Source organism: Hypomesus transpacificus, unplaced genomic scaffold (assembly GCF_021917145.1).
Source record: "Hypomesus transpacificus isolate Combined female unplaced genomic scaffold, fHypTra1 scaffold_116, whole genome shotgun sequence".
Classification (NCBI taxonomy): Eukaryota; Metazoa; Chordata; class Actinopteri; order Osmeriformes; family Osmeridae; genus Hypomesus; species Hypomesus transpacificus.
In genome coordinates, this window is record NW_025813700.1 from 283,787 (window position 1) to 298,259 (window position 14,473).

General features: G+C 46.5%; 3 protein-coding genes across 4 annotated transcripts; 2 read left to right on the top strand and 1 right to left on the bottom strand.

Moving 5' to 3' along the window:
- Positions 1-334: 334 nt before the first annotated feature.
- rnf121 (ring finger protein 121) lies at positions 335-4,615 on the bottom strand. Its single transcript, XM_047050426.1, has 9 exons — positions 4,490-4,615; positions 3,701-3,738; positions 3,450-3,591; positions 2,958-3,112; positions 2,405-2,512; positions 2,187-2,307; positions 1,893-2,026; positions 1,457-1,558; positions 335-556 (listed from the first exon to the last, which is right to left on the bottom strand). The coding sequence occupies exons 1-9, from the start codon at positions 4,565-4,567 to the stop codon at positions 436-438; spliced, it is 999 nt and encodes a 332-aa protein (XP_046906382.1). The 5' UTR covers positions 4,568-4,615; the 3' UTR covers positions 335-435.
- A 100-nt stretch (positions 4,616-4,715) lies between these two features.
- On the top strand, positions 4,716-7,097 carry xndc1 (xrcc1 N-terminal domain containing 1). 2 transcript variants are annotated; one of them, XM_047050430.1, is made up of 8 exons: positions 4,716-5,060; positions 5,219-5,360; positions 5,527-5,682; positions 5,842-5,991; positions 6,223-6,308; positions 6,440-6,642; positions 6,753-6,840; positions 6,955-7,097. In XM_047050430.1, the coding sequence occupies exons 1-6, from the start codon at positions 5,016-5,018 to the stop codon at positions 6,545-6,547; spliced, it is 687 nt and encodes a 228-aa protein (XP_046906386.1). In that variant the 5' UTR covers positions 4,716-5,015; the 3' UTR covers positions 6,548-6,642; positions 6,753-6,840; positions 6,955-7,097. The 2 variants fall into 2 exon arrangements, with proteins under 2 accessions (XP_046906386.1, XP_046906387.1); XM_047050431.1 differs by having other exon boundaries at positions 4,716-4,978.
- Positions 7,098-8,172: 1,075 nt separating this feature from the next.
- Positions 8,173-13,811, top strand: trpc2b (transient receptor potential cation channel subfamily C member 2b). Its single transcript, XM_047050416.1, has 13 exons — positions 8,173-8,188; positions 8,727-9,419; positions 9,523-9,723; positions 9,826-9,990; positions 10,164-10,338; positions 10,504-10,704; positions 10,831-10,993; positions 11,158-11,250; positions 11,341-11,533; positions 11,617-11,744; positions 11,860-11,932; positions 12,146-12,278; positions 12,480-13,811. The coding sequence occupies exons 1-13, from the start codon at positions 8,174-8,176 to the stop codon at positions 13,388-13,390; spliced, it is 3,144 nt and encodes a 1,047-aa protein (XP_046906372.1). The 5' UTR covers position 8,173; the 3' UTR covers positions 13,391-13,811.
- Positions 13,812-14,473: the final 662 nt, after the last annotated feature.

The following is a 14,473-nucleotide window of genomic DNA, read 5'->3' on the forward strand; positions in this document are numbered from 1 at the left end:
CAACAACAAAAGTTTGACTGGCCCTCTATAGTGGTCCAAGCACTCTCCTGGGCCATTCAATCCTCGTACCCAATATCACACTTTAAGACAAGAGTCTGAGACAAGCAACGCAATCGACTTGGAACCGCTTTACTAGGCCATTTCATTAACAATGCAAATGTTTTAGTTCTGATTTGAGATGAGAAAACAGAGGAAGTAAAGAAAACATTAAATTTGACATACAAACCCATATCACTAGTAACATTCAAATTAATCTTAAATACCAATACAATGTGCCTATAAATATATACAAAAAGTACACGTTTAGACACTGTTTATACAGGTTAATTAGTCCATTGTCGGAGGGGGGGGGGGGGGGGGTGTCCCCCTGTTTTCCAGGCTGGTGCAGTCTCTTCATCAGGGGGCTTGTGTGTCCTTCTCCTTCACAGCACCAGGTCACTCCAAGCCCAAAATGTAGTTGATGCCTTGCACAAGTCCAATGATGACCGGTTGCCATGCGACAAGGTAGCGTAGCCAGTCCAGAAGTTGACCATACATGACATGTGGCCTCTCCCAGCTATGATTGGATTAAGGAGACCATAACCATTAGTCATCAAAACAGACACCTCTATACTCACTTGCTATGAATAAGGACTCGCACTACAGAGAGAATATATTTTTTAATTCTTTTTTTTTTCTATTGTAACCAACGCCCGATTGACTCAAATCAGCATGGGAGATATTCTATAAATAAATGTTTTGCGTGTACATCATGTTCATGTGTCGAGGTAGGATTCCAAGAGGTATGGTTGAAAAAATGTTTGGTCATTGTGGTTGAAACTGACGGGAAGTAACTCAATCTCAAAAAAAGGAACAGGAACTTTGCTGACCAATAATCCTTCTACGCGAGTAAATGTTGAACCGTCTACAATATTTACAGGATTAACCTCAAATTTAACGTGTGTCAGTGGCATTGTGTGTGGGTACTTCCTACACGTGACATGCATGTGACATGTAGAAGGTTTCAGTCTATTCTGGACAGAACGTCCAAACGTCACTTAGCCTCTGTGAGGTGTTTCCTAATAATGACTAACAAAGGAAGGGCATAGGGGTTAAATACCAGACTGACTAAAATAGAAAGAGAGAGAAAACCTACGTTTTTGGGAAGCGTACAAACAGTATTTCCAAAAACCAATGTAAAATCGAGACTAGGGGGACTATTTCCAATTAATTAGGCTGAAAGTGACGCATGCTGGACAGATGCATGTTTCAGGGGGATGTGAGACCAACAGCACTTCTTGTACTCGCTGTAAAATATATGATTGTTGCTTGCTTTCCTACAGGTACACTCTTGCACTTTTTGAGGTTCATGTTGTTTAATTTGTAACTAACTACATGCTCTTATGTCTCTTCGTACTGGCACTTATTTGCTTTTCACAATGTATGCTTCATGTCAATGTAACAGAGGCAAGGATACGGGTTACTGAACATCCTCTTGAGGTCCACCTTCTCCTTGCAGTACGGACAGGTCTGTTTCTTTCCGACGATGCACCATCCTCGTATGCAGAACTCATGAAAACTGAGGGCAGGGGATTAAGGCACAAAACTAAAGGGAGCCAGTGGTGGACAATTTACATTGTCTAACAAAAACAATATGTCTTATTAAAATGACTATACACACAATTCCATTCTGTCGTCACCGCATACAAAAATAAGCCATGATTCAGAGTTCAACAAGGTCATCACCATGAAACTGCATTCACTGCGTCACACAAGTAATGACGTTTTTGTTGTCGTTTTTTTTTATAGAAACAGGAAGTGATGTGAATAGCACCAGCAAGTCACCATGGTAACCAATCACAAACTTCTTATTTTGGCCTAGATCCTGTGCATTTTTCTCCATAAAAGGATACACATGGTTGCAAGATAGTCTGTAGGTGTTCTCGATGATTCCCTCTTCGCTAACGTCGACAAGGATGGGCTGGCCACAGACAGCACAGATGCTGTCTGACAGGTGTTTGGTGGGCATGCCCGAAGCACTGTAGTACTGAAATGGACGAACAAAATAGTTTGTGACCACTTACTTGGCGATTAAACACGCTTCTGATTCTGGCAAAAACAAACCACACGGTTAAAACTTGGCAGCACTCTTGCCGTGAGAAAGCAGTAGTGGAAATGTTGACGTGCCAACGTGTTCTCATACTCACTCCGACTGTGGAGGCCATGAAGTCTGCACACATTTCTGCAAAGTCCCTGCCCAGCACCCCGTAGTACAGACCGTAGAACAGTAAAGAAACACCAAAGTCCATCGCATCTTCCGGCTTTATTCTGGATGGGGGGGGACGACGACAGAAACATATCAGCATTAATCAGTCAAAAGCTCTCGAAGAATAACTTCAACAAGCTCAAATGGATTAGGACTTACCTAAATATCAAGTTGAGACCAAAAAGCGTAAACATGACGACGGTGTAGCCAACGATCCCGGTGGCGTAGCTGATCTTGTACAGGAGAAGGAACCACTTGTAGACAAGCCTGGGAGCGTGACAACAAGAGCATAGACGTTTCAGCTTCAAACGGAACTGTCAGGATGCAAGCCTCCACAATGCAGACTGTGCAAATGACGTCTGGGTGCAACTAGAGTCAGGGAGTCAGGTGGCTGAGCGGTTAGGGAATCGGCCTAGTAATCTGAAGGTTGCCAGTTCGATTCCCGGCTGTGCCAAATGACATTGTGTCCTTGGGCAAGGCACTACACCCTACTTGCCTCGGGGAATGTCTATGTACTTACTGTAAGTCGCTCTGGATAAGAGCGTCTGCTAAATTACTAAAATGAAAAGAACTACTGTCGTCGGGGAGCTGGAAAGTGTGTTTATGCAGTAACAGAGAAGGTTTTGCGCCGAGTATTAGTACTCTTGTTTAACAACAGGAGCAAAACCCGTGAATGCCCAAGAATGGGGAACGGATCCATCTCCCCCTGTACCTGGGAGTGGTGCAGTCCAGGGGCTTGCGTGTGGCACGGAAGGAAACGAAGGCTGTGACCACGGAGAAGATGAACCACGTTACCAGGAACCTCCACCAATGCAGTTTGGTGGTGAAGTAGAGAGGGACCACCCACATCTGGAACAGGGTCACCAGCTACGAAGCAAACATGAGAGGTTCATCCCTTTGGCACTTATTTGGTTTTCACAATATATGCCTCATGTTTTGGCTGCTCGCAATGTTTGGGGCTCTCGTTGTTATGATCAGTGACCTATGCACTTTTGTAAAGCTCTCTCCTGGAAGTCACTTCGGATAAAAGTGTCTGCTAAATGCATAAATGTAAATGTAAGACATGTCTAAAGTTGTGACTTGGGACAAAATCCGAGGAAGGCAGACAGCGCCATGTCAGTTGGGTATCATTTTGTATCTGTGTGTTACAGGTGAAGGCATGGTGTTTAACATGCAGTGTGTGTGGAGGGGTTATCAATCTTACGTTGTAGGACTTGGGGTGCCTCTGTTTCCATTGGACAAGGACCAGTTGGGCGACAACCAGAGTGACAATCAGAATCAGCACCATCTCTGCATGCATGGCCTCATGCCCCTTGTGTTTGGCATGCATCCTGGCATGCTCCATCCTATGGACACAAACATGAGATGGTCAGCACGTCTCGGAGAACGCCTTCATTATGCCACTCGGTTATAGAGTTACTGATTCATTCCAAATGAATGAACTGTGTAACTAACCTCCACTTCTCCTCTGGTGAAAGCTGGGACAAGTCAATCTGTCATGGAGAAAATAAACAATAAGTATTATTAAGGGTGCCAACAGACTGAGTTTGTATTCATGAGAAAAGGAAACATGAAAAGCAAACAAATTTGTTTATGGAATACTCTAGTGTTAGTGATTGGAAACGAGACATTTGCCCTTTGGATCATAACGCAGAATTTGATTAGGAATGTGGCCTTTGACTCTCCTGCCAAATCACATCAGATATGGTATAGTAACTAAATGTATTTCCGCATAATAGTCCATATTTAAACTTACCTATCTGATGTAACATGACGGAAATAAGAATCAGACGTTAATTTGGTGACGTGTTTAATTAGCTAAATACACCTGTTTAGTTTATAATGCTTGCATGCTGGCTACAACGGATGGATTACAATATAGCTAGATGGCAAGCTAGAAGCTGCATGACAGCATTTTAGTGTTTGTCGACAACAACGGCAGTTGTTGAACCACAGTTCTTTCAGGCATCGTGCAATTCAAACTGCACTCCATAACCAAAATCTACTCCCAGTCCAGAAATGCGGATAACAAATCAAAGGTGGCAAGCTTAGTAGCTAAGCTACCTCCTTCCGCCTGTAATGGTGATGACATGTACTAGTTAGCTATCTATAGCCTAGCTTAGCTAGCTAGCTAGCCAGCAAGAAATGGGTATTTAATTCGTGCTTGCAGCATCGTGGACATATCCCCCTTCTTACAACTACCACCTTATAGGGCGTCAACATTTGGGACTGTGACATCCTAACCTGATTTGGTTCATCGTGATGTCCCAGTCCATGATCGTGTTCTACACCATCAACCTCCACCTCAAACACCCCGGCCATCTTCGGGGAGTAGGGAGTGCTTATTCCGGGTTGAGGAAGTGTGTTCCAATCAAAACGCTGCAAGAGAGTTCTTGTTCCTAATGTCAACATGTAGTAAATGGTACACTCGTTTTGGTGTCCGGCAATAGCCGTTTGTTTATCCAGTGGACACAAATGAGTGTTGATTTCTCCACCACGGCATTGGCCGAATGATGCTCGTGTCTTAAACCTAATAGCTAACCTCGGACGTACGGCACAATTGCATTTAATTTATTAGCATACTTAATCCATATTGTATGTAACCGGCGATTGAGCAAAGAGTCACAGTACACATATCGAGCGTACCTACAGATTAACATGCGATTTGTGTTGGCCTTGGCGGGTAAAATCAAACACAACTAGGAAGTAGGCATGTTGTTCGAGAGGGTACAGGTAGGCCTATAGTTTGATTTTTTGTAACTATCAAGACATGGCTCCGGTAAAAATAAAGCACGTCGTTTCTTTCACTTCACAGGTAAACATGTTATTATAATTGTGCATCTAATCTAACACTTTCTCATTGCACAGCCTGTGAATGACACTTCCCTGGGAGTTTTGAAGGGTCCGCTATTCGTCTAATCTAGCGGTCTAGATTAGAAGTTTCAGACTATTGCTATTTTCCTGTCATTGCAGGACCCCAAAAGTACAGTTGGCAACCTGTTTGATGAGGATGCAGGTACCCGATCGTGGCTTTGTAACCCGCACGACCACAGTGGAGTTCTAAAAGCAGAGTTGCAATTGGAGCATACCACTTGTATTAGATATATTGATTTGGGTGAGTCTTTCGATAACAATGTGCTTTTAGCAGTTTTACGAAATCTAGCATGAAATAAATGTTATATGTATTTTATATGCATATATGTATATTATATGCATATATATAAATATGTTGAATATGAAGAACGTTATTGCGCTACTGCAACTGCTTTGCCTCTTTCAAGGGAACTGTGGATCCGCGTTCATCCAGATTGATGTAGGGCGCTCGTCTTGGCCGCCGGACCACCCATACACCACCCTCTTACCAACCACAACCTTAATGAGCCCTGCGGAATCACGGCAGGGCACCGTCAGGACGGGAGTGCGAATGTTCAAGAAAGGTGCAAATTAGATACGCCTACATGTCCCTTTTTATTAGCCTATACCTAATGCATGGGATAGTCACGTTCAATTGGTTCAAAGCAATGGATAGCATTCTCAAGAGTGCACTGTACTTAGATACACAGTGTGTGGACACAAACATATCTGTCCTCTCTCAGGTGACTTCTTGTCAGAGGGTGCCGAGGACAGCTGGGACCGAGTGAGAGTCACCTGCTCTCAGCCCTTCAACCGACGTTCCCAGTTCGGCCTGTCCTTTCTCCGTATCCGAAGTGCCAAGGGGGGAAAACGACTGTGTTACCACTCAGCAGGTTAGCTAAGAGAACGGGGGAGGGGGGGGGGGGGGGGGGGGGGGGGGGGGCAAGTGTGTTTAGCATAGAGGCCAATTGCCTGGTAGTTGCAGTTGGCTGCAGTGCTTCAGTTGAATATGATGGAAGGTAAATATTAGAATTTGGTTGTTAGACTGAGTGTTGTAGTGGTGGAATAGCGGAGTGCTACTTTGGTATCATAGGTTGAAGTTCTCGGTGTCTTTGTCAATTCAGAAAGCACTGGAAGGCCACTCACCAGGTGTGGGAGAGTGGCTCTCCAGCCCGGCAGTCCAGAGAACCTTCTTTCGGGAAAAGAGTCGGTAAGACATCTCACAGGTTGTACTACCGTTTTTTTTTGGGATTAGCTAAACTTAAATAGACCACCGACTTGGTCCAATGTTGGATCGATTGTGTCTATATAATGTATGACGTTAGAGGGGTTTGTTTCCAGCAAAGACATTCCGATGGCTTCCGTCGGTTTGAGTCGGACGGCACGCATGGTACTTTCAGCTGCCTCCCGCCACCCTGCACCGAAGTCTCTATCCAACACACCCTCTAGTCCTCCAAACACATGTGCCCCTCCCAAGACTGCCACATGTACACCTTCCACTGCAGAAGAAAATGTACTGACCAGTAATATACATCCGCACACAGGTAGAGTTACATGTATTTATTTTTTACGTTGATTCTCAATCATCCATGCGTCAGTCTGTTTTTAGTGGTCAATACGCACACGTGCTTAGTGTTTCATAAATGCCTTTCAGCTTCGAAGGCGTGTTTAATCTCAGCTCTCAGCCCAAAGGACAATAATAATCTCAGACAACCAAAGAGAAAAAAAAACTCTAACACAAGGTATAATATGATCATGTCAAGAGTTCTGCAGTGGAACTTCTGTCGAATTGACGAAATTGCATAACATTTATGCGGGTTTCGGCTATTCTTAATACTTCTCCAATCTCTGTCTAGACGTGATCAGCTAAATGAGTCTCCCTGTAAGAAACAGAGAGAACCTCAGAGCAGGAGGTCTCTCTCACCAGTCTCTACAGCCAGGCTCCCTTCTCACCTCTCTCCTGCTGGAGATATAGAGACCACTTGCCCTATATGTGGAGGTAAGCATTCGTTGGGCGTAATGAATCCATCTTTGATAACATGTATGATCAGTCTTCAGTTTAATAATACATGTTCTTTTCTGTCTGTCTCTCTTCCACAGAGTTTTTCACGGCCGAATACCTGCCTCTCCATGCCTCTTCCTGTCAGGGGGCAGACGCAGTGCACCCTGGGATTGTGAGTTCTCTCCCCCTGTCCCCTGACCCTCCCTCCAGCCCGGAGGAAGACATGTTTCCTTGCCCTGTCTGCTCCTTCAGATTCCCTGCCTCTCGCATCCAGCTGCACGCCAGCACCTGTGGAGAATTGAGCCCCTTCATTTGGCTGGACTGAGCTAATATAAATTGGCTAACATATGTCTTTATACATTCTTAGTTACTCTTTCGATACAAAGTTTATGTTGTAACGGAGACTTTTATATTTCTGTAACCGAAGCTTGTTAAGAGAACCTTGTTTTTGCTCGTACATGTTTACGATTTACATGTTGTCTATTAATGATTACACACTAAAATAGTATGTATAGTTACTGCTGTGATGTCTAAATGGGATGAAAACAAAACCAACGATTTATAATAAAATGTTAATTGATGTTGACTGTTACTAGTTGTTCCTTTGAGAGCCTCCATCCCTCCTTTTGCTCCTCAGGGAAATGGTAATGGCTGCAACCTGTTACCAGTTGTCTCTTTAGCACCACGACACAGTCTTAAAGAAGGGGGGGGGGGGGATGTGTTCGTCCTGGTGAGGGGAGGGGCACAACCCTCACTTGCGTCTAACTAGGCGTGAGACACCCTGAAACCTTCTTGTTTTTTAATTGGCCCTGTCCCATGGGGTTAAAGATGTGTTATTTGGTTTGTGAGGAGCAATTTCATGCCTTACAGTCAGTTGAGAGCACATGACTGCAGTGTTCAGTCGGTTTTTAGCACACACCAAAACCAGTTTTTCCCTCTGCTACATTTCCCTCATCCATCCTCAATCGTTCAAATAGTTGGACTGCCAGATAGAATGGGAGGTCGTCAACTGATTTAAGGACAACGACTCTGTTATCTGTTATCAGTATCGGTACTGCCTGATCCTCGAAAATATGGAAAACCTCACGGTAAGATCTTTCTGAATGTTTACTAGAGAGAAATGTCAAACAGATGTTACAGTAGTACATTTAGCAAAAACAAAATTTTTACTTACTTTATATTAGTAGATTTTATCATCTGATATTCCAAAGTGGCTGTACTTGTAAGTTAAAATGCTTTTTTGTAAAATGCTTACTCATTGTAACAACATTGAGGTATCCAGAGTACATTGGTTGTCTTGTCAACAAAAGGCCCAATGTTAGGACCTCTGGAGAGCTTGCAGCTTCAGGTTTTTGTCCCTTTTTAGGAACATGGCTAAATCAGAATAAATCCTGCATGTAATTGGTATACAAAGGGCAATACAAATAAAACTTAAGAAACGACACACATTACCATGGAGGGAGGGATTCTTATCAAATCATTGAATTGTTATCTATATGTCATATTTCTTTTAGATTTCAATGCTATATTCAATCTTTAAAAAGAGGGGGTTTGTGTCTTGGCATTGGTTTAAAAAACAAATTGATCGCATACAGTAGCTGTCATTGTTCTTCCCTGTGATTTTAGCCAGAGCAATGGCGCGAGATCGTCAACAAAAAAATGCGATTTCCTCCGGAGCTCATCGTCGCCATCCATGAAGGAAACATAGCGATGGTGTCCAGTCTGCTGAAGACGGGCGACGGCATCATCCGCCAGCTGGATGACTCGGAGGACCGTCTGTGGAGGGAAGCCTTGAACCTCTCCATCCGCCTGGGGAACGAGGACGCCATGGACACCCTCCTCCAGGGCGTCAAGTTCGACTTCCGCCAAATCCACGAGGCGCTGCTGGTTGCCGTGGACACCAACCAGCCGCGTGTGGTGAAGCGCCTGCTTGATCGACTGGACCAGGAGAAGGGCAACAAGATGGACGTGCGCTCCTTCTCCCTGGCCATTTTCGACCACTCCATCGACGACTCCCAGTTTGCCCCTGGGGTGACCCCTTTGACCCTGGCCTGCCAGAAGGACATGTACGAGATAGTCACCATGCTGACCCAGAAGGGCCACGTCATCCCGTGGCCCCACAAGATCTCCTGCGCCTGCCTGGAGTGCCGCAACGGCCGCCAGTACGATCTCCTCAAGTTCTCCCTGTCTCGCATCAACACCTACCGCGGCATCGCCAGCCGCGCCTACCTGTCCATCACCTCCGAAGACGCCATGCTCAACGCCTTCAGCCTCAGCAAGGAGCTCCGCAAGCTCTCCAAGAAGGAGCCTGAGTTCAAGGTCAGACCCGGCGATAGGGCAGCACACAGCGCTCTGTCTCTCTGTTGTGTGTCTGTCTGGCCGTCGACCCGGGATTGAGGTTGACTGAGTTCTCTCTCCGCAGCCTCAGTATCTGGGCCTGGAGGAACTCTGCCAGGAGTTTGCGGTGGAGCTGCTGGGAATGTGCCGGAATCAAAGCGAGGTCACCACCATCTTGAACAGCTGCGGAGACGAGAGCCAGGACGCTCTGGACCAGCAGGCTTTCGAGGAAGGGATCCCCAACCTGTCGCGCCTCCGGCACGCTGTCAACTTCAACCAGAAACAGGTGCCGGCCTCCTTTTAATGTGTCTTCGAGTGCCACGGTTAGAAAACGATGACCCCCCCCCCCCCTCTCTCTCTCTCTCTTACTCACTCTCTGTGTGTGTAGTTTGTGGCCCACCCGATTTGCCAACAGGTGTTGTCGTCGATCTGGTGTGGAAACCTGTCAGGGTGGAGAGGCAGCAGAACAGCCTGGAAGCTGCTGGTGTCTCTTGGGATCTTCATCACCATGCCCTTCCTCTCCCTCCTCTACTGGATCGCACCCAAGTCAAAGGTAACCTTGTCTAAAAGACCATTAGACACCATTTCCTGTTTTACCGCCGTGTCTCTCTTTACCTTTGACACGGTATTCATTTAATTTATCAAACACTTGTGTCCTGGGAGATGCCAGGTGAGATTCCCCAGCTTCTAAACACAGTTTCCGTCTCACACGGTTATGTCTCCCAGGTGGGCAAGACTCTGAGGATACCGGTGATCAAGTTCCTGCTTCACTCAGCCTCCTACATGTGGTTCCTTATCACCTTGCTCGGGGAGTCGATCATGATGGAGATGTCTCGCGAAACCTTCGCCTCGCGCGAGCAGAATATGTTGCATACCTCCTTCCACATGGTATGGGTTGTCGGTGGGTCAGCTTTCACTTGAGTGTTTGTGATTTAAAGTCTCATTTACTGTAAACTTGTCTTTTAAAATGTTCTATGTACGTACCGTTGTTGAAATTTTTAATCGGGTTGAACCCCCCCCCCCCCCCCCCCCATAAATACACTTTGACCTCCACTGTCTCCTATAGGCTTTTTCTGGTATGAATGTAAAGAAGTGTGGATCGAAGGCCTACGTAGCTATTTCCTGGACTGGTGGAACTGCCTGGACATGATGGTGCTCAGCATGTACCTAGCCTCCTTCGCCCTGCGCGTCGTGGTCATGCTTAAGGGCCACCTAGTGTGCCAGGCACCAGATGCCTCAGAGGAGTGTGTCTACTTCACCCAGACGAGTAAGAGCCGTCATCCAACCAGAGCTTTGTGGTAGAAGTTTCTTAGATTGCGAATTTACGTCTGTGTCGGTCGCTAATCGTGCTAAAAACAGCCTGTGTTTTCTTTGGTCCGGCGCCGTCCTGCAGTGCGTGACAGCTGGCACCAGGAAGACCCTCAGCTCATCGCCGAGGTTCTGTTTGCCGTGACCAGCATGCTTAGCTTCACCCGCCTGGCCTACATCCTACCGGCCCAAGAGTCCCTGGGAACCATGCAGATCTCCATAGGGAAGATGATCGATGATATGATGAGGTCAGACACATGGATTGCATGCAAGGACTAGAATCTGTGGTTCTCTGGTGTGGTTCTGTACCCTCATATGTCAAGGGGGGGGAGGGGGGGGGGGGGGGGGGGGGGGGGAGCTGTGAATTCTTGCTCATTCACAAGTTAAAAGAATGATTGTTCTCTCTCCCTAGGTTCATGTTCATATTGATGATCATCGGAACAGCCTTTCTCTGCGGGATCAATAACATCTACGTCCCTTATGTCATTTCCCCTCATCTGGGAAGGTCAGAACATCGACGTATTTCCTGTTTCAGCAACAACATCCCCTGTCGCCCATTCTAGCACTCCTGAGCTCAGGCAACTCTACTCTCCAGGTTTAACGAGACCTTCCACTTCCTGTTCTGGACCATGTTCGGGGTGGCCAACCAGGAATACGTGGACATGCCGGATTACGTGTTGGCGGAGTTCGTAGGCCGTGTCCTCTATGGCATCTTCACCCTCATCATTGTGATCGTGTTGCTCAACATGCTCATCGCCATGATCACCAACTCCTTCCAGAAGATCGAGGTGAGACCTCCAGGGGCCACGCTCACGGTGCACACTCCAGGGGCCCCACACCAGGACTCACCGCTGGCTGTTTTTCCTCCCAGGACGACGCGGACGTGGAGTGGAAGTTTGCCAGGTCCAAGCTGTACCTCAGTTACTTCCGAGAAGGCCTCACCATGCCTGTTCCCTTCAACATCATCCCTTCCCCTAAAGCATTCTTTTACCTCATACGGTAGGTTTTATTGTCACATAAACGGCCTACAAACGTCCTCTAGACAGCAGGATGGGGCTGCCATGGCTGGTCAGTTTAATCTTGCACTTCCTGTTATTTTGTGTTCTTACTCAAGGGGCCTCTTCAGGCGAATTTGCTGCTGCTGTACCATGAACTCAGCAAAGGAATATCCCCCTATCATGTCTCTAGTAAGTGTCCTTTTCATTGCTGCCAAAGCAAAATGGCAAACTGCTGCTCTACAATTGCTTTCTGGTACATCTGACCCTGCCACCCAGCCCATCTGGCACCTGGCCCAGTTTATGTGACAATGAGAATGTCCCTGTACTTACTGTAAGTCGCTTTGGATAAGAGTGTCTGCTAAATGACTAATTGTAAATGTAAAAATGTATTCCTGTTTTCAGTCTGATGGGAAGGGTATGGGTGGGGAAGCTCTCGAGGAGAACCAGATCCCTTATCGGCAGCAGGTGATCAGGGCTTTGGTGCAACGCTACATTGAGTCAGCTCGTCGTGAGTTTGAGGAGACCAAGCGGAAAGGTATGATACCCGTAAAACAAACTCTACCCCTCCCAAAAACACACAGAACCTGAGGCCTGTTTTGGTTAAAGGTCATCTGAGAGGAAGTTGACCTTTAAAAAACTCTGCCAGCGTTCTACAATTTCCTCCTACATCTATTTACATGGCGAATAAATATAGTTCTGCTGTGTCATTGTGATGTGTGATATCCCTCTTCCTCAGACGTGGGTAACAGGATCACAGAGCTCAACAAAGTGGTGGGTAGGCTGCACGGCGAGATGAAGCACATCCAGAAGGTTCTGGTGGACTCGGGACAGTCGGTGGGGGTCGTCTCAGAGAACGAGGGCTCTTCTATCCTGGGAAAATACATCTTGGGGGCCAAGAACAACTTCAGGGGCTTCAACGACCAACCGGTGGAGAAGCACCTAGCTCTGAACGTGACAGTGTCCAGCAAGAAAGGGGTGGAGGAGGAGGGTGTGAGAGCGGGAGAAAAAGAGGTGAAGAATGTAGACGTAGAGGTCGAACGGGAAACGGATCGAGGAACCAAGCGGGAGGGGGACGTAGACGTCGTGGAAATGGAGGAAGGGAGAGCTAGCGGCGAGTCGGCGGGGGGGAGCGTCGGCGATGTGAATGTGGAAAGTGAGGAAAACGCGCCGAGTGACTGCGATGAGGAGAGGAGGACAGGAAAGAAAAAGGCCAGTGAGAATACGGACGTCTCTCGGGGTGAGGAAGAGGAAGGGGAAAGCATAGAGGACACAGTGACTGCTCAGGTTGTAGAAACAGTTCAAGGGGGTGGTACGGGAAGTCAGCCAGGAAGAAGTATTTACGATGGGAACGGGAAGAAGTCGGACGGGAACGAGCTAGAGAGCACATTTCAAGTGGTCGAACGGAAGGAAAGGCGAGTGGGTCGAATCAAGGTGGAGGAGAGGTGGTTGAACGGTAAAAAAGCGGAGGATGATACAAGCGAGAGGGCGGGGGTTGTGGAGAATAGGAGAGCTGGGGGGAAGACCTTTGCGGAGAAAAAACTTCCGTCCCCGAGTGCTAGTAGCAGCTCACATGATACTGGCTTTGGCTCACAGGAAGGGGAGGGGTCCATTGATGGAAAACTTGAGGCCCTAGCCTCAGCACCATAGTTGTTATAACATGATATGTTCAAGTCTTCATGGCTTTGGTGACCATGAGGAAGTTAGATTTACTATATCTGCAGCATTCGTTCTTGCAGTAGAGGAGATGCAGTGTGAGGCGATAGCGTAGTGATGGTGTGATTTTTCAAATACTCATTTGCACTGTTTACTGAGGAATGTTGTAATGATATAATCTGCTCCAAGACTAAGATAACAAGGTGGGCTTGCTTAAATTATACTCGTTTCAGACTTAACTCATGACTAATTAATGAATAAGTACATTGTCGATACAAAAAAAAAATATGGAATCAATGGCAAAGAAGTGGATAGAATTGAATGACAAGTGCAATTTAAATAAACATTTCAAATAGTTGAACATGTAATGAAATTGCTTCTGTGTATCTATTCAATAACCTGCTTGCAAAATGAATCACTGATGATTCTCCACGGCCGCTTAAGTTATTATGCCGTTTCCGTCTCATTGCCTCTAATCAGGCTGGGTAACCTTGTGTTGCTATGTACAGGTCTCAGCTTGCAGAACACTTGCTGCTCCCTCGAGGTTGCCAGAGCAACTCATTAAATCCTCACTTGAAGTGTCACATCCCCCCTCCCCTGTCTCAAGACTGCACACCTGAGTTCCTCTCCTGTATGGAAAAATAACAGGCTGGCTCAGAGATGTACTGTAGCACCAGGCCTAGGATGACGGTTGCCTTTTAATTCACTAGGTTTAAAAACCCTCCTTTGGGGTTCCCAAGTGGCTCACTGGTTGGAGTACTACATGGGCTGAGGTTTTACCGTAATGAACCAGGTTCGATGCCAGGCTATTTGCTGCATGTCTTCCACTCTGTCCATCTTTTCTTAATCCAATAAAGATGACAAATTTTGCTTCTTTCAAGAACCAATTCCCTTGTATTTCTAGGTCCACAAACCAAGACAGTGTTGCCTTTTGATAGCAGAATCAGTCTCTCTCCCCCCCCCCCCCCCCAACATCAGTTTTTAGTGCAGGCTAATCAAAACAATAATTGTACTCCTTTACATGGAAGTGAACTATTAATTGAAAGTGATACCACCCTTTTTATGGAAATGGCACCA